The 20,908-nt window shown below is 36.6% G+C and overlaps 1 protein-coding gene across 1 annotated transcript in view; it reads left to right on the top strand.

Moving 5' to 3' along the window:
- Positions 1–1,238: 1,238 nt before the first annotated feature.
- Positions 1,239–20,908, top strand: part of ChT (choline transporter) — a 39,578-nt gene continuing 19,908 nt past the window's right edge. Inside the window, exons 1-4 of the mRNA XM_014349645.3 lie at positions 1,239–1,660; positions 11,458–12,026; positions 13,183–13,562; positions 14,482–14,786. Of these exons, the coding sequence (XP_014205131.1) occupies positions 13,289–13,562; positions 14,482–14,786 (579 nt within the window). The 5' untranslated portion in view covers positions 1,239–1,660; positions 11,458–12,026; positions 13,183–13,288. The remainder of the gene's footprint in view (positions 1,661–11,457; positions 12,027–13,182; positions 13,563–14,481; positions 14,787–20,908) is intronic.

The raw sequence follows: 20,908 nt of genomic DNA on the forward strand, positions 1-20,908 counted from the left end.
TTTTCGTTTTGTGAAGCAGGACAAAAGTTTTTTTTTTTCGGCGATTTTTGCTTTCTTATAAGGAACGATGAGGTTAGCAGTGCACGTACAGAATGTATCATTACTTGACAATTTTAAGCTTCAGCAAGAGCTAGTGCATATTTCCTTTTCACTTAATTCTCGTTTTAAAAAAATTTTTTTTTTTTTTTACTTCACGACCATCGTTTTATTAAGTAATCCAATGTCAATCTGCAATAATAAACACAGGTTGGTTGAGGTTACAATATATTATTGGTTGCTCTACTCGAGGCCAACTAAACTCTTTGTTTTCGTTTATGACTTTTCAAAAAGTTTTTTCATATTATTTGTAACTCTCTTTTAAAGCAATATCAATAAAAAAATGACTATAATTGGTATACGAATGTATTACTAATTGTTTGAAATTCAAAATTTGTACAGAAAAAGTTAACATATCTCATTAACTGTTGATAATGTATTTATACAAACTAGTTAAGCCAGAAAAGGCCAGTATAATACAAATCAAATTTCTTTACTAAATCGCTTAGCACATCATACCCCCATCTCTTGTACCAAAGAAAATCATAACGTTTACTATAAAAATTTAAGAATGAAGCAGATAAAAAAGGTACTACGTATCGTGTAGGTAGATCCATAAACTTATACGTAAACAGGCATGACGCATGAGCCGATGCAAGCTTAGGTAATCAGAATGTAATTATTTCTGACTGTTAGAAAAAAGCGCAAAAAATCGTCATACTTTGCGAAGCTGTGGACAAACAATTTGCTCGACCAGAGAAAAAGGCCTTGAAGTCGTAAATATTGGTAGACGTCAGAAAACGCCCCGGTTAGCCCGAAAGAAGGGAGTTTGAAGAAAAAAGCGAGAGAAAGAGAGTGAGAGAGCGAAAATTAAGGCTCCGGACAGAAAGGTAGCGCGCCACCTACACACAGGTGCAGGCAGGTGAGAGGGAGGCTCGGGGTCACATCCCTCCGACTTTAGGGGGGAGAGCGCGCTTTCGCCAGAGCGCGCAGAATCCCCCCGGCGACCAATCAAAGCACGAAGGGGGCGCGAGCGAGACGGAAAAGCAGGGGGTGGCTGACGTCAGGTGGACAACTAGGTAGATTGCGTGGGCGCAGAGGGGTAGGGACAGGGGCGAGTGAGCGAGCGCCACTAGCAGCACGGCAGGGAATCAATAGCGCGATCGTGGCGCACAGCAGCAGCCCTTGAGCCGCCACCGCCAGTCGGCCCACAAGCCTCGTCTGGGCGCGATCGCGAGAGGCTTGACAGTGCGGCCTTTTCCCCTCCGCACGAATTTCCACAGCCACGCGACAGTCCCTTGGGTGCCTACCAGTCATACAGCTACAACAGACGACTGAGACAGACGATTTCGGGGCCAGACCAGCCTCAGGGACAGCGCGCGCGAGAGAAGAAGAGAGAGGACCCGTAGGCCCACTTGAGGCCCAGCTATAAGAGGGGCGCGCATGAGGTGGCGAACTGAGGAGAGCGATCAGAAGTGCATTGCTAGATCGGTGGCGCTGGGGAAAGTCCGCCTTCCATCGAGTTGGCCCCCGCAAGCGCCACTTATGTAACGCCAGTCCCTCGCTCTTTTTTCTCTCGACGGAACATCAGGGCGGTCGTGGCCTGACGACTCATCGGGAACAGGTGTGAATTGATTGCAGTAGGTACTCGTCTCCCCCAACTCCCCTACCGCTGTTTATGCTACCCTCCCTTCACCATCCGCCGCATCAAACCCTACGACTTATTCTTTGTCGTCCGAAGCTTGTGTAGAAGTTCTACCTGAAAGCATTGGTTAGTTTGTATCTTTCTCATTTTACGTATGCAGGTACTGATTTTGAGTTCTCATAATAGTAAGTAAGGCCCGATTTTAAACGAATTTCCGGGTAAAACAACTTTGGCCAATGATTTCGGAATTACTGTAAAAATACTTTGCACAACCGTTGGCTTGATTAGTTTCCTCGTGTCGTGTCTGACCTGTATTCCAAGCCCAGCACGCTTATTTGCCTTCAATCGAAATGAAACGTTTTCTATCTCTATCTGATGCGTGGCTGATCATAAATTCCAAATCGCGATCAAATAAAATAAGTTTCAAAAACCCAACCAAAACGTAAGAAAATATTTGACTTCGGCGACGAGGTGTAACGCGTCTATAAACAGCTAGAGACTTCCACCTACAGCTACAGCTTTAAGTTTTCAATCGATCACGCAAACGTGTCTACATTACGGGCAGAAGATTATTCAATATTGACAACACACCAACAACCGAACGATCCACTGTTTTCATATGCGAATAGTGACAATGAAATTAATTCCACTTCACACCTATGTTTCCCATAAGACGAAGATTCTAAATTCCGAAAAATGTATAATTACCAGACCTTGAAAGTTATTGTACTCCCCCATTCCATTACTAGGGTGGGGAACGTTTTGTGTGAGCTGATCGTAAGAACTCATCCAATGTCCGCACAGATGAATACTCCTTATTAAACACAATGGGTGTACATGTACTACTCAAGTCCTGACTTGGGACAAAAAGGTGGGAGGGGTGAGAAGTAGAAAAATCCAGTTTCGTCGTGAAATTTGAGTGATTGCAATAAAAAGGCTCGAGATGGGCGAGTGGGATGGAAGAAAAAAAAGGTGGCATGCGTGCGTCGCTAATTAGCTGGTCGAGCCTTTGCTTAGGATCGCAAGACGCCGAACCTCGGCGTCAGGGTCACATGCGATCTATTTTTGGAACCACTGGAAAATTTCTTTCCCGCTTCCCCCTTTCTCTCCTCACCGCCATCAATATTCCACTGTACACCTGCGCATGAGACTTCCAGCGAATGCTACGGTGCCATGTTTCACTCGAAAATCTTCACGAGTTACTTTCTTTACGGGCTAGAACCGTTACACCTCCACCCCCTCACACTCACCTCTATCTTCCAAATTATTGCCAAGCTACTCATACATATATATTTAAAAGTGCCAAGGGACATCGACGCGCGATGCGAGCTTTGCATCGACATCTCTTACCATCCCACCCCTTCCCGAGCTCTTACCTTTTTTTTTCAGTATCCGAGGTCAGACGGTCTCGCGCAAGCTCGGCTCGCTAAAATGAGTGCCGATCGTTAAAATCAATGATCCCAGATATGGATGAGTATTAACGCGTATACGCTCCAGTGGTGCGTCATCTCTCGTTGAATCGTAGATAATGCACTTGCGGCATATAGATATATGTGTGTCAGATACCTGGTGGCAATTACGGTGTACCAACAAAGGGGGGCACTCATTTGCACCAGATGTAAGTTATTTGTTTGCCACGGACAGTGCAGCCGGCCTCGCGATCGATTTTCTTTTACCAGCGGCTTGCTTTAGTTCGTAAGGGTCTTTATTTAGAATGCGCGTCCGTGATAGGTATAGCGCGATAAAAATGTAGAAGCTCGCTCGTGCGGTTATTGCGGTTCAGTGGCAAAAATCATTTTTCTACTTTGGAAATTCCTTATTTTTTTACCTTTGGACGTTTACTGAGCTTCGAGTAGAAAAATTAGAGTTCGCACCTGGTGCGCATCCAACCCCTGGACCCTGCACCACCAAGTACGAAAATTACTATTTCCTAGATAATGAAAAACTCTTGGTGGAACTTTTTCATTATTGAATGTCGTCTATGAATAAATAAATACTTTGATCGAAAGAAAATGAGAAACAAGTAGGAGTCTTAGGTATCAACGTCACCAAGCTTTGAATAAATAACGAATTGTACTGACGGCGACAGTTCTATGCACTGTGACGCACAATTCAGATAATTGATAAAACAATAAAACGCTAAACCTGTACTCTGAGTTTAAAAATAGTAGTTTCCGTACCTGGTGGCGCATGTCGCCAGGGCAAGCACCAGTCCTGAGAGAGACTACGTGTGCTTGCCTTGGTTGCATACACACCTGGTGAGAACTCTTTTTTTCCTACTCAGGGGTCAGTATAAACGTTTAGAGGTAAAAAAATATCTAAAGTAGAAAGAAATAATTTTTTTACCTTTGGGTGCAAAGTAAGACCGCGCTCATTCAGGACCTTTTTGGACGTTTCTTTGAACCTCTTGACGTTTACTGCGCCCTCAGTCGGAAAAGCAGGATTCGCTATATAAGTGCCATCAAACTAAGGCTACCCTGTGACAAAAACTATTTCAAATAAAATTTTTGTTCTTATCTATTGGGCGCAAAGTGCAACTATCGCTTTTTACCATTGTAATCACTTTTTACCTTTTGTAAGAAAAACAACATACACGTCCCGGGTGCAAGCGTGCAACAGCCATGACCTTTAGGTACTCAAGTTGGTAATGTACGTCCTAGTTACGTAATGCACTATTATTTGCGGTTACTATTGTATTATATTATTATATATTACAATGTAATATTGTGTTACGTAGGTAACTGTATATTTTTACCTAACAGTATTAAGGAGCTAGTCCGCACACAATTACCAAGCAATAGTGTATTTCATATTATGAGTGTAAATTTTGACTTTTACGCTCAAAGATCACTGTTGCCGTACGTTCACAAGGGTATGTCGCAAAAAGCTCATTCGTTAGATAGTGCGATCGTGTCTAAGCGAAAATGGCATCTTTTATATGCGATAGTATATTTATACATACAATTTCAACTTGTGACCCTAACTATTGTTGCGAAACAAGCTTCGGGGATTCTCATGTAGATGGGGAGCAGGTAATTCTGATTTATTGAATAAATGGATCAAATAGTCCAAAATATTGTAGTGAAATGCTCAGCCAAAAAGATGGAGCAGGGGCTCGAATCCGTCAACTAAGGATTCGCAAAACCAAGCCACGTCCGTGACACTATATGTGTGTAGTGTACATTCCCTCGCGGTTAGTACACTTTAATGAAAAAAAAAAAAAAAAAGCTTTATAAGTATGTGACTCGTACGTTTAAGTATACTGTTACACGCGAACACCAATTTTTTTATGCACAGTCGCGCCATCTGATGAACTTCTTGGGATAATGGGATTATGCGATACACCCTTATACCTGAGTCTTTCACGACGTTTTTTTCACTGGGACAATATAAATAACCCAATAACCCCAGAGAGCTGAAATGTTCATGTTTAATAGTGGACGCAAAGTCATGTGACCGATGAAGACGAAAAAAAGCTTTTTGTCATCCGGTACTTCAGGAGTTGACTTAGGGACATTCAGTGTATACCTAAGAGTTTCTGCCTGATCGACTACTTCACTGTAATTATTTCTTATCAATTAAATATTTCATAGTTCATCCAACGCAAAAAAACAGAAAAACTCGACAAGCTGGTATTTTTAAGCATTTCCCAAGATTGTATTGCAGTTTATTGGGAAATGAAAAAGAAAAAAGTTACATCCCTAAATCATGAACTATTACCGTGAAAGTATTGAGGCATCAATATTATTAAATGTGAATTTTCTTAGAAATAATTCAATTAAATGATCTGAAATTTGAATAGGACTTATAAAATAATAAGACTATCGCGCGTCTTCTCGTGAATTTTGTAAATGTTCAGTTTGAAAGCTCAAATTTTATTTTCACAAGTAATACATAACCTACAAATTCATACACGATTAATAAATTCATTTTTTAAATGACAAGTTGACAAATGACTGTGAGAATACCCGTGTTCACTTTATTATTTTAATGGTCCTATTTAATTCATTATTTTTTGAGAAAATTTATATTTCATGTAATAGATACAATTTTCTATTTTAATTCGCAATAAATTGCAATAGGTTCGATAAATTCCCATAAGTACCACCTTGGCAAGCCTTCTCGATATTTAACGTACAATTGGCTATAACTTGATGAATAAAAAATCGCCGAAACAGAGAAGTTGGTAGGGTAGAATCTCAGCTCAGGTACATACTGGATGCCCTTAATTTCAAGAATTTTTGTGCTAACATGTTAATATGTGAGCAAGTGCTAAACCGATCTACAATGTAGCCAGTTATTTTTTTTAGTACAACATAAGCTGAAAAAGAAAAAGGAATATGGAAATAGGTAAATAACACAGAAGTAATATCTGTAGTATGTTTGAACAAGTGGATTAAATTAGTTATTCTTTATAAATGAACAAATGGATGAATGCTAGCACGCAATGATATTCCTGTGCTTTGTTAGTATTTTTCAAGATACTATGATGGGACAAAAAATAATAAAAATTGATGACTCTCAACTACTTACACAACAGACAGCAGGAAACTCACATCAGTTTTTAGATATGTTACGATAGTTTTGTGCTACAATTCCAGAGTAAAAAAAAGATTGTTCATGTCATTATAAGAAATAGTTAATAATAGTTTTTCGACTGATGCGCATATATTCCAGGACTATCACCGGGCTCGAAGACACTTGCAAAAGCTAATGCTTGAGAGACCTTTGTATAAGCACTGGCTGGATGCGCATCAGTGGCAAGCAGTATGTTTACGCTGTTTAAAGTGGCTTAGATACTTCAAAATTACCAGGCAAAAGTCTATGAAACTCAGAGATTACGTTAATAAAATATGCAACATACATTTGCAATACTAAGGTCATCAATAAAATTTTCAAGAAAATTGTTTCCGAAAAATTACCAATTTAACACGAAGACTTAGGGGAATCGTCAAAAAATTGACTATAATTCCGGAAGTACGGGATGGACCTCAAACAATGAAATGTGTGTACAAACTATTTTTTATCAGAAATCTATTGATATTGTGAAGAAAATATGTTGACCACTAAGATTTTTAGAAAATTGAGTGAAAAGAAATCTGCCATATTCTGCGCATGTGCAGACTATAATGAAGTGTGTATGTATTTTCGTTTTTTAAATATTTACTGACTTTTAAAGTAATTACAATACGTATAATTAAAGATGTCATTACTGAGATGTACAATTTAAAAAAATTATCCATACTGTTAAAAAAAAAATGTTCATATGCCCCTTAGGGGCCCCTCGCTTGTTACGGCAGCTAACGCCCAACCCGTCTTAACACTATTTACAATTACCAAGGGTTCAGTAAACGTCCAAATGTTGAAGAAAAAAAAAAAAAAAAAAAAAAAATGCAGAACGTAGGAAAAAAGCTTTTATTTTTATCTCATTTTTTTTGATGATTAATAAGGATGAAAATAGTTAAGCTTACAAACTTATAGTATAGAGTTATAAAAATAAGCACGTAATATTGATTTCGTGAGAAGTAAAAAATGTAAGTCTAAAAATAAAAAAAAATAAAAATAGAAATGTTTGTAAACAAAAACATTTGCAATTCTTTTAAACTATTTCAATAAAATTATATTTATCGTGAACAGAAATTGTTGAATTACTTCATAATAATTTGTTCAATCCTTCATTTACGTAAGAGGTTGGAATTGTATTGAAAAAGTAGGGGATGCACATTTTGATAAAACTAATACAGCCAGCAAAGTAACGTTTGGCTTAGCCATAATATTTGACCAGCATAGCAAAGCCAATTGTATGAGTATCTGCAGAGAGTACACTGACACTTATAGCCACTCATGTTGGGGACTGGTCTATATAGAATGGTTACTTTATTTTTTTGGCAGATACAACTATTTCGCAGTAACTTATTTACGAAAGCAAAAACTGTAATGAAGCATTCGTAGTCTAGTTTTCATTTAAAACAAAACTTATTGAAAAAAATGCTGAATCCTGGGTATCCCTATGGAGAATATGACCATGTGCGTTATGTATGTTAACATATATTTTATTGAGTTTTGGTTTGATGGGTAGCTTTGTTATTATGAGTCAAACGATGTGCAACTTTGCTTTTACGCCAGATCACAAGGTTCGAACTGATTTTTAAGAAAATGAATGGCTACATAAAATAACATTGGAAAGATAAACTTTTAATTCATAAGACCTGTAAACTCGTTGTGACAGACACTTTCGTTTGAGTTTGCAATTTACAGGACTTAGTACGTTAAACATTATAATTATACAAGTTAAAAGAGTTAACATCAAGCTCAAAATTTCGAAATTTCGATCGATTAGGGGCATAAAAAAGGGCACCACTATATTCAGCGTAATTTTAACTATATGGTAGCGTGTGTCTCGGTTTGTGACACTAGGGCCCTAGAATCTGGAACCTCTTTAAATAATAAAGTTGAAAAAAACTGTAGCGTATGATTATCGTTTGATTCAATGAAACTTTTTTTCTATAAGTCACTGACTTTAGAATGCATTGAACTCAATTTTTTATTTTCTGTTTTTTTTAATAGTTTAACATAATTTCCAAAAATATTAGAGAGGGGGATCATCTACTACCCCCCGTACTTCGCAAACCGCGCTGTTTGCCGTTTTTTGATGGATAGTTGCAACATACATCATATTCCAAAGAATAAATATAAATGGTTTGAAAATAATAAAGTCCATTTTTTCCCATCATTTTTCGAATTAATATAATATTATAAGTCTGCATGCTGTTAGCATTTTTATTTAAATCAAAAAATACTCGTGAGCTGAATAAAGTAACATAGTAAAACATCCGGAACTATTCATTCTAAAAGCATGAATTTATGAGTAGTAATAATATAAAATGTACGAAACAATGACCTGAAGTTTATCAAGAGCATTCACCATAAATATTACAAACCCGTTTTAAAACGTATGTATAGGATTTCTGAATAAATAAATTATACGCAGTCGTACTTTATAGTTCGAGTGAGGTTGAGTTAAATATAGAGATGTGAAACACGTGTTTGCCTACAGTTGAGACGTGCTTAATCCAAGGAAACATTTTTTTTCTTGAGTAACACTTTGAATCCTATATTTTGGCGTGGGTTTGATCAACGACAGACTTGCATTATGTACGGCAGTACTGCATCTTAATAGCCCATTTTTTTTTTAATATTCAGAAAACATTATTTTCAAAGCCTGATAACGTTTTGTGAAAATAATTTAAAAACATTGAAAATTTTAACTGCTTTTTGTAATTAGTAACGTTTCTAGATTTCTTACTAATTGATTTGCATGTAAGGTGGTTAAATCTGGGGTTACCATCTAGATGACAATACCTAAAAGAGGAAATAAACTATTGCATTAACGTAGACAACTTGATTATTCTAAGTATAGCTGATTTAGCAGCATCCATACTACTATGTAGATAAACATACATAAAAAACAATGGTAGTTTTCGTCGGATAAGTGCCATCGTCTCCGGGGCTATTTTGCGGCCCAAGGGACCTGCGAAGCAGGGCCCGAGGGACGTAAGGTAGCCACGGACCGATGGCGCTTATGTGGCGAATGCTATTTTTCCTACCGAGGGCACACCAGCCTCTCAAAAACGCCCGAGGTAGGAAAATGTTATTAATTTTCTGAATACAATTGTCAATGGTATAATCTCGAGCTGTAAAGTATTAAGGTTTTCTATTCTTTTTTTCTCGATACAACAACAAATTTTCATGCATGTGAAAATCTATTATAAACTTACTCCATTCAAGGGGCTAAGTTATAAAAGTTTCTCTATATAAATTAATTTATTTTATTTTCAAGTGTCAAATAATTTGTTGTTTTGCAATTTTTCCAGAATTGTGCCAGCCATTTTTCAATCGATTTCAAAAAATATTTAAATAGCTAGATTAGAACAGTAAATACATACCTAATTGTTAGTTATAAAAATATATTTAAAAATACAAAGTACTAAGAGCTCAGAATTGTTTCTAGATATTAAAAAAAGATCTCAAATATTATCCTTTGTACGAGAATACTCCTCCCCTAAGTATGTTTACTATGAGGCGTGATAATTTATCAGCTATAGAAAATATCTACGTATGGATTCATGAAAAGTCATGCTCTAAATTTGTTATGACCACCCCTTTTACGATCTAGTACACATGTATATAGCTAGTATGTGTAGTAGGGAGTTAGTGATGTGGTAAATTATGGCACTTCAACCATGAAGGTTTACTGTGTCTAATACTACCTTGCAACAGGAAACTATTACTGGGCGTCACGCTCATGTTATGCTTCTATTCAAATATATACAAATTTTTATAATAATGTAAGGAGGTCTAACGATTTTGTGATGGAGGGAAGCTAATTTTTAAGCACTGTAAGTTAAAAAGCATGTCAGTACTTTCACCTAATACATTTACAGAAAATGCATTTGTGTGTTTAACTAGCGAGTAGACGACGAAAAATAACAGACTTAAAAACAATAAACAATTAGGCATATTTTATTGCACAATTTTCGGTCTAGTCTAGTCTTCTTGGTCTAGACTTTCCCGTTTAGACTTTTTATCATAGAATCTTAATGAATTAATGAATAAAGGGTAGCCAATATTTTAAGGATACCATTATTGTAATTTATCTATAAACAGTTTATGACGAAAAAATAAACTGCTTATGTCATTTGTTTACACTTCTTTTTTGTATTCATATAGGTATATAAAACATAACCACTCTTCACTATCTTTGATTGCGGGTGGCTTCAATTTTACCTCGACGCCACCTAGCGGATCCTACGAAGCTAGATTATTTGAGCAAAACTTTGAGCTTATTTATCGCTATTGTTACTAATTTTTTCAAGAAAAAAACTATGCGAAAACCATCTCGGAATCATTAAGAATCAGTATGCAAAATTTCAGCAAAATCGGTTCAGTAGTTTTCGCGGTTAGCGATTACAACGGTTTTAGCGACTTTGCTTAATATATTAGTAAGATAAGATAAGATTTCTGAAAATATTTTTACGTTTTCACTTTGTTCCTCATCTAAAATAAAAATTCTTCGGATCATCTACAATATGTCTTTTGAATCTGTAAATTCTGATCAACCTATTGTCTACCTTAATACATTCCATCACTGTCATTACAATTAAATTTCTATACAATTTCTAGTATGTATCCATTTCCAATTCATCTTTGTTTATTGTACTGTCTGTTGTATTGGCTGTTTTATTAATACATTGTGAAGTATCAAGCATTGAAATGTTTTCTCTTTATTTTTGAAGAGTTTCAACCTGTCCAGTAATTTTTAGTTTATTGACAAAATGCTTTTTCTTTCAAACCATACATCAAACATAAAACGAAGTTGCCATATTAAACCGTAATTTGTGATAGCCAACGCTATATGTTTTGACGACGGCTTTACTGTTTGTATAAAAAAGTAATTTTCATCATACTGCGCCGAAAGTAGGGATTTTCGTTCCGCTTCGCTTCGCGGAACGAAAATCCCTTCTCTCGGCGCAGGATTGATGAAAAATTGTATACAACCCACGGGAGGAAACAAAGAATCCCTCAGATCGCATGCTTATCGCCCTCGGCTTTGCCTCGGGCATCAATTGCCTGCAATCTGAGACATTGTTTATTTTTCCTCCCTAGGTGAGTAATATACTATTCCTTTAAAACTGTAATGTACGTATCCTTAAAAAAATTTTCACAGCTTTCCACAATTATGTACGTGTAACAATACGTAATGTTCCGTGTTACAGAAGATACCAAGTTACTCGACTCCTGATAGATGCCTATCAAGCTGAGCCACGAACGATCCTGACAGTGTCCAGCATAGGTGTTAGCTCCAGGTGGTCCAGTACTACCAACCGCAGTGGCATAAATAACAGCCACGCACCAGTCATAAGGTCGACAGCTGCAGGAGGGGGGGGGCAGAAGAGGCAGAGTCATTAAACCCACGGAGTAGCGCAAATCGATGGCCATCAGTGCCCATGGGCGGCCTGGGGTTTAGAACGCGGAACAGCCCCTCCCAGAAGACCTCACTCCGCTGGGGTGACTGCTGCCCCCGGAACCTCGAGCCTCCACTGCGGACGCTGGTGCAGGCAGCAGCGGCAGCTCGGAGCGTCAGACGCAGCAGCAGAATCATCTTCAGCAACAATAAAAACATCAACAAAAACAAGAACAATTACAACTACAATTATCCACCCCGTGGAGCCAGGCCAGTTGCAACAGCGCTCAGGAAGCCCAGGAGATATCAGGACATGGCGACCTTCACCGTCTGAGGCTGCCCCCCGCTCTTGCGTGACTGCACTCCCAGGGGCCTTCAGAGGTACGGCTGACCTACCATACGCTTTTATCCCTTATCTCGAGGACCGTAAAAATTAGGATATTACGTTTAAAACAAATTCATTTATGATAATAATACCTTACATTTCAAACATTCGATAAAAATTTTCATTTGTACTATCCAACGAGCGTTAGAGAAATTCGTAGCTCTTTTCTACCTGCAGTTACCTTAGAAAAAATAATTTTTGATTTCTTAGCACCCGAATATCACATTTCACCAATAAAATTTATGATTGTACAATTATCTAAAGTTATTACTCTCGTTGCTAAAGTTACCCGTTAGATTTTGATCAAATTAAATAGATTAGTAGTAACTGTGTAAAAAAAAAATATTACACTGCAAACTTTCAGCGTTTAATACTGTATTGCTCGGAAAACTATCTGATATATTTACAAACATTATAATGAAGACCGTTTACATATTTTAATAAAAAGTTGAGTACTAGTCTTGCGAGATCTAATGAATATTTGGACGTAATTATAAGCCCAAAAATAGTCAAATTTATATTGATTCTCACTACCAGAAATGGGAGGTGAGCTGTTGCACGTATGCCTGGTACACACGGGAGAATATTGTCTTTGTAAAAGTAATTTTTCATAAAGTGACAAAAAACTGCGTGCATAGTTTGGTTTTATTGACAATTTTTTGCTTATACGTCACGACTCTATGAGGTGTACAATTTACATTCACCGAGATTTTCAATACATACAAGTCGATACACCTCAATGAAAGTGACTTCAAGAAAATCGAATCCTAAAGAAGCCATTAATTAATTAATTAATTTTTTTGAAAAATTATAAAAGCTTAATGTTTTATTAAAGTTTGGAAGCTAACGCACGAAACGTACAAAAAAGGAGCCCTTTAATGGTAAATAAAACGGAACAATGAAAATCACATTTCGTTCTTCCTCTCCATTGAATTAATTGTTAATCACACAGTATATTCCGTTAGAAGTAATAATTGAACTGCAGCAGCAACATCACCATCGAATACTTTTGAAATGAACAAAATAATTAAATCTTTGATCGTCCAACCCCTGAGCACCTTAAATCCTTATCAACCGCGGATGCTACTATAGAAGTTTGTCAATTATACACTTTTTGTCGAGTGTAAATAAAAGCTTGTCTCCAACTTCCAGGCTTCCAAGCTTTGGCAAGTCCGACCGACTGCCTAGCCTCTTGGATCTCGTTCCGCGCCAACTGGAATTCTCACCGGTGGAGATATCATCGTCATCAGCGCCGAAGATGATCAACGTAGCGGGCGTAGTCTCCATCGTGCTCTTCTACCTGCTGATCCTGGGCGTGGGAATATGGGCCGCCCGGAAAAAGGAGGCGGGCAACGATTCCGAGGAGGAGGTGATGCTCGCCGGCCGCTCCATCGGCCTCTTCGTCGGCATATTCACGATGACCGCGACCTGGGTGGGGGGTGGGTACATCAACGGCACCGCCGAGGCCATCTACACCCGCGGCCTTGTCTGGTGCCAGGCGCCCTTCGGCTACTCCCTCAGCCTCGTCTTCGGTAAACTCCTCATCTGTATTTGCCCAAAAGCTCCTCCCCGTACACATCTGCATCTACTGCGTATACAGTTAGCCAACCCCTCCATACACCCCTCTATACATGTATACATATACAAGGTACACACTCCCTTACGCCGCAAAGGATTAACGCTGTAACAGTTTGCCGCGTCCCTGCGGCCGCCATCGATTATCACGTTAAGGCCAAAAAATTAATGGTCACCCCGGCTTCCATACGGTCATTCCCCCTCCGGCTCGTGTCTACACTACACGAAGGCCTTTTCGGCTCCTAATTAACGCCTGTTTGATTTTTGTATCAAGTGCTCATAGATGTTTTCGGTTCATTTGCCTATATTAGTGTACATATGCGTTATTGCTTTTTACATAAAACATCCGCACAATTAAGTTTAAAATTTTAAGGGAAAACTTAAATGTATGCATAAAATAAAACATTCACCGGTAACGATGGATACATGTGGTTGTCGCGTTTGTGCACACGAACTTTTCATCTCGCCATGGTTATAAAAGAATATCCGTGGATTTCCGTGATTTTCAACGCTGCATGTACACATATTTCCAACGAAAGTATTATAAGTATACTGGTAGAAAAGTGCAGGCATCCAATCAGGAAACAGATGATTTAGCACGACTCGTAAATTGAGACTCGTGGCGTGACGCGTCAAACGTAGTGCCCGTCGCTCGATGGCAATACCTTATTGAACATACGTGCACGAAAGCAGCGACAACAGTGGCATCAAAAACTTTCACCCACATCCGAGTACGTTTACTGCTTTCGATCCTTCCGCACACGTTTATCTATCTACACACACGCAACATCAAAGACACAAAAAGCAGAGATGCCTATGCACGATGATAATATATGCCAATAAGTAAACGTATGGGTCGACTGATGATGCGCGCAGGTGGAGTGTTCTTCGCGAACAAGATGCGGCAGCAGGGCTACATAACGATGCTGGACCCGCTGCAGGACGCGTTCGGCGAGCGGATGGGCGGGCTCCTGTTTCTACCAGCCCTGTGCGGCGAGGTGTTTTGGGCCGCGGGCATCCTCGCGGCTCTCGGGGCTACCCTAGCCGTCATCATTGACATGGAGCAAGGGACCTCGGTGGTGCTCAGTGCCTGCATCGCCGTCTTCTACACCCTTTTCGGCGGCCTCTACTCCGTAGCTTACACCGACGTCATTCAACTTTTCTGCATATTCATTGGGCTCGTGAGTTGTTTCGATTATTTTTACATGTTTTTCCACGTAAGTACACATTTTTATGGGACTAGTGTCAACCTTACATAATTTATGCATGGGGATGAACGTTATAATATGAAACTAGTGCAATGGTATCCAATAAAAAAAATATTGAAACTGTTCGTTTCAGCGACCCATCGAAATATACCTTAATTTTACGTTACTATCGCTTTTGCGGATAAATTTTTTTTTGTACCAAAATTCTGTGACGTAATAGTCTGCTGATAAACTCTTACGTAAGATAGTATTTGCATGAAAAAAGATGTCAAGTACTGCCAGGAAGTTATTATTCAAATAACTATAAACTTTAGGTTTATAAATTTATGATCAATCGCATCTTCATTTTGACACGTCCATACAGTAAATAAAAAATAAAATATAGTATGTAATCACGTGCCCACGGCTCTTTACATAATTTAAATACGATAAAATCATCAACGAATGACGCAAATGTAGATATATAATCGTACAAGAAATTAACTGATCAGAGTTGTACAGTTAAATAAAGCTATAGTATGCTTTTTTTGGTTTAGAAAAACTGTGATGTATATGTATATTTACTCATTAGGTTTTTGAGATAATATGTAAACTAGTTTCAATATGAATGCAAGGGTGCCAACTTAACTATATTTGCTTTTTAACACTGCAGTAGCATTATAATGTGCAAAAGTAACGTAAGATTTTTGCATTCTCAAATTCATGCTACATTGCTTTTTCGTGAAAAAATTTTTTGTTTCGGTCAAGGTGAAGTTTTGCTAGAAATGTGTTGAAAAACTGCATGTATAACGTCATATCTCAGATCTTAGGATTTTCTCTATAGATTTTAAGTACTTGAGTCATAAAATGTCTTTTAAAAGACTTGTTCGATTCAAGTACTCCGAGCGCTTGAATCGAACAAGTCTACAAATGACTTTGTTTATTAGATTTTTAAATTTCTAGGAAGCTGACACACTCATGTGACATATTCATACGTATAGGGATAAATGAAAGATTGTTGCGGTTGCTCCAGTTATTGTGGTACTCTCGAATAATGCGTATATTTTAATTGAACTAATGAGTTATGGCTAGTAAACACTTGATGAAATCATTAAATTAAGGTATAGAGTAACTAATTAATCGGACTTCAGTTTCAAAATAGCGTTAAAAACTTTACATTTGTATAACAAAAAATCACGTCCGCAATAACTGGTGCACACATAACTTCTTTCACTATGATGGTATTGTTGCGGATACCCGATTGATTTAACATTAAAATTGACCACAATAATACGTGCACAATAATCCATACAGGCCCACAATAATACCAGCATTGGCAACTGAACTTTAAAACCTCTTTTTAAATCGATATTCATGAGTTTATACATTTATAAAAGTGGAATTCAATAGTTTCTGAGTCCAACATTAATAAAAAAAAAATCACAACAATTTGACGCACTTAATTTCTTAGACAATCGTTTAAAGCTAACCACTAAAAAAACCGCAATAATACCCCCCATCTAATTCTTTTGTTAAAGTAATCATATGGATGGTTTACATACATTTTTCTGTAAACTATCTACACGATTGCATCTTTATTCAATTTACGAATCCAACTTGATGTAATTTTTTGCAAATTCTAAATATTGTAACGTCAGTGAACTAAAATTACTCATAACTTTTTTTTCCCCGCTCGATTCTTCGGAGTTTTCCATGTTAATTTTCCATATTTTTTTCTCTCAGTATAAAAATTAATTTTATTCCTGGAGCAAACTCCAATCCAAAAAAGATACACCAATTCAGAATCACAGTATAAAAAAAGACAATTAAAGAAAGGACAAGACTAATAGAAATGAATCACGTTGATATACCAGGAAAAAGAAAAAAAATTCGATAAAAGAACATAGGGACTAATCAAAAAGAACACAGACACAGGTACATATACACACATGTAGTAAGTATACAATACGGAAACAAGACACATAAACTAATAGATAAATAGGCTTCTAAAACAGAAAAGAAATAAACTTGAACAAATGAAATGCAGTCACTATTATAAAGATTTTGTAATGGATGAAGAAAGAAAATCAAGAATAAATCCAATAAAAAAAAGCAGTTACTACAAAAAATGAAAGTATAGTAATGTAAAAATGATACAGAAAACTCAGAAGTAAAGAGATTATAATACTTCAACGAAAGGAATTGTCAACTGTCATATAAAAGTAGCTCGAATTCAATAAATTCTTTTTGCATTAGATTCTTAAAATGCTCTGGATCATTCATTATAATAATGCCGCTTGAGAAAATTTAATACAAATAAACAAAGGGGTTTCAAGCTCCTGAAAGCCCCCCCCCCCACGAATTCGACCTTTGGAAAATTTTATAAAAAAGGTGAAATACGTAAATTTTTATCTGAAATACCTTATCCGGAGATTTTTGTGGTCACTGAAGACGAATTTAATGAAAAAATTCGGAAATTCAATATGGCTAACGAAAAATTCCGCCATTTTCGTAGAATATATACTTTTCTTAGCAAAAAAGTTAATATTGCCGAACATTGGCTCGAAAACCTTTACTGCAGAATTTTTTAAGGTGCTGAACACAAATTTAGTATTAAAATTTAAAAATTGTATATGCTGTACTAAAAATAGAGTTATTTTGAAAGAAAAACACAATTTTTAGAATATGGCATTAATTTTATCAAAATTTAGATGTCACACGAATAATCGTGTTTGGAAATATTAATAAATGTGTTCTATAAATGTAAAAAAGCTTTTAAGTCACTCGAAAATTATCCGTAAAAAAAAAAAGTAATTCGAAGTGTTTTTTTAACTTCAATTTCTTAAAAGAAATTAAGTCACAGAAAATTTTAGTTAAGTCAGATAAAAAATTAACGAAAAAAAATCACAAGAAAATATGACACAGTGACTAAAACTAGATTTCAAAGTTATTAATTATGTTTTATTTTTGGGGCAAAAGTAGGTAACTATGTAGAGAAAGTAGAGATGCGAACAGAAACAGAGACACATTAAATAAGTGGTCTAGAAAAAAAGAGTAAAAAAAAAGATAAATAATTAATATTACAGAAACTGAGATACAAATACATATATACATACAGAAGATGGAGAAACATTGATAAAAATGCGGAGAAGAATAAAACGTTAAGAGACCAAGGGACACATACGTAAAAGTAAAAATTAGGAATCAATAATAAAACGCACCTTGCAATGACTTTTACGGCATTGAATGCAAGTAATTCTCATTAATTTATAATTAAAAAGATTTTTTATTATTCATGATGTAAGTATATAAGTTTGGCTCTAGTTGGAATTGTTATTCAAGCTAATTTATTTTACAAGTAATACTAGCTGTACAAAAAAAAATTGATATCTTGGTTAGAAACTAGCTCCAAGACAAAGTTCTGCATCCACTAATATTCAGATCATAACTCATTACTTTGAAAGGCTTACGAGGAAGGCTGTATTCCAAAAATGTTTGCCTATGCTTCGATCTTTAACAAGCAATAAAAGTAGAGCTGGCAAAACCCGCCATTACGTTCTTTTTCATTGACCACCTCTAATCCTAATATACAGATAGAGAGAGATGAATGAACCTTCAAAGATTTTTCTCACAATTAAATAAAGTTTAATCAGTACGAATTCACCTATACCGTAATAGCTGTCGTATGTAACATAAGTCAGCGATGTTTTTACTAACTAGAATACCATGCACATCTTTTGCTCATAGTAAAATATATCGTTTAAATACTCAGTCATCTGATCAACGGAGTTACTAAAGTGCAGCTGCTAATTGCCGACAGTACAAGTTACACGCCATGTATGTAACATACATATAATAAAGAGAAAGGAACGCACCTGAGCAATTACTATGTATCAAATAATTATCACTTGGCTTGTAATATCGGTCGTTCATAGATTGCTACATAGATCAGCTTGTTGTATCAATATAACAGAAGTGACAAATCTTAATGAAGACGTTCAGTTCACAAACTGAGCATGAACCAGGTGGTTTCCATGGTTTTTTCATTTACAATATTATTTCACTACAGTTTTTCCTATGTATTTTTTTTTTTTGCTAAACACAACTACCAATAGTTGGTTGCCATAAAAGGATATTAATTGTTATCAACAAATTTTACAATTATAATTCCAAGGTGTTATTTTTCGGTAAAAAAATTATTTACATTCTCACACATTTCAAGCTAAAGGATTTCATACGAATTTTTTTAGAACCCCCCAATTATTTAATAGGTACTAAGGACATGTGAACTACAAGAATATATACGCACCATTGAATAATCACAGAATACCAAAAAATTTTGGTAAGAATCACTGATGAAAGGGTGGCCATTGCCAAATGGATTCTCGAAATCTCAAAAATAGGCCAATTTGTATAGAGTTGTACAGATCATTAAAAGAAAAATACTAAATTCTAACGTTTGAAGGAAACAAGCGAACATCGATCATCTAATAATATGTCCAAACGTGCAAATAAACCACTTCTACTGGTTAATAATAGTATTTTGCACATAGTTTTATTATCAACCATCACAAATCTACAATCGCTTTCTTCTATTTACACTATGTATGCGGACATGATCTTCCATAGCTCTTCCAAATTTTTTCGACAGGTATTTACTATACATGGCTTACCTGATAACATTTACACTCCACTCGCTTTCTTTTTACTTCTTAAAAAATGTGATTGATCAGATGAATGGGCACTTTTCCATTCATTACAAATCTATACAGTAGAAGAAAACAATCAGTCGCAGAGGTTTGCTTCGTAAAAAAAATTCGAGCCTTTTCCAAAGCCTAAAAGTGTATGTTTTAGTAAAATATTCCAGATGATGTCCCTACAATCACAACAGTACCTCTCGTTTCCACTTGCCCTCTTCCTCTTTTACATACAGCCCAGAACACCGTGCGCGGCTCATATCCCAACAGCCGCGGCAACAATCTCGAATTCCTCGAAGGCCCCGCGACAATGCCGATGATCAGATCTACACTTTCGTTTTTGCTTATGGATTTTCACTTCTTCAAAGGCTTCGGACGCGACGGACGATGGCAGATGTCTCTCTGCGCCCAGTCAATCGTGACTTCAGGGAAATTCGGTGTGTGTTTGCGGAGGCTCTGTTTTACTTTTCCTTTCTCCTTTTCACCTCCACAGCGACGCTATATGCGTCCAAGCTCACCTAATCGAATGCATCCTCGCTCAATTGATTGAAAAAGAGTGGAAGATCGGTACTCTGGAAGGCATCGATTATTCCCACCTGTTGATTATTCTTTTACGCGTCTCGAGTTTCGAACTTCCAAAATCCGTTCTCCCCTTTGATCCGTTATATTTCGCTGTCAACTGGCCCGAGGACGAAAAAAGGATATATTGTACGATACACTTCTTAAGTTTATTTAAACTGTTTTTAAATGGATACGTTTTGATAAAAAGTCTTATCGTTAGTCATGACTTTAATCATCATACTAAATTCATAAACAGCGTTATTTTACTCTTTGCCGCGATAAGGATGATAGTATTATATAAATTTAATTTTCACTTATGAGGTAAATGTTGCATGCAAATAAATTATATTTGCACCAATTTGTGCATCAAGAGTACACTGATAAAAAAAAATTACTGTGCTAGAATGGTAATCTGGTAGTGTCTGGGCGTCTAAAGACTTTTTATTATTGGAATAATAATTTTTAATATTAAGAACATTAATTTTTGTTGTGAGTATAGTGATTTTTACTGTTAGTACAATAGAAATTACTGTCCAGAATAGGAAAAATTAGGTTGGCCAAAGTAAAAAGTCCCTAAACGGCGGAATGACACCAGAATACCATTCCAGCACAGTAATTTTTTCTCTCAGTGTACCAATGGTATGTTATACAGAGGTGATGTAAAATCTTATGCCATCAGTTACTAGGGTTCCATTGGGTTTTTTATTTTGAAAATAATGGGAGATGTCCTTATGTCTTCTATAATCATTTCAAAAATCTTATTGAAATTAAATTTTTACCGAGCTCAGTGTGTCGTTTGCACAAGATCACAATGTGGTCGTGACAGCGTGATCATGCAGTCGTAATAGCCGATACAAT

This window comes from Copidosoma floridanum, unplaced genomic scaffold (genome assembly GCF_036245765.1).
Source record: "Copidosoma floridanum isolate Cflo_tuat_1 unplaced genomic scaffold, Cflo_Japanese_pri ptg000013l, whole genome shotgun sequence".
Lineage (NCBI taxonomy): Eukaryota > Metazoa > Arthropoda > Insecta > Hymenoptera > Encyrtidae > Copidosoma > Copidosoma floridanum.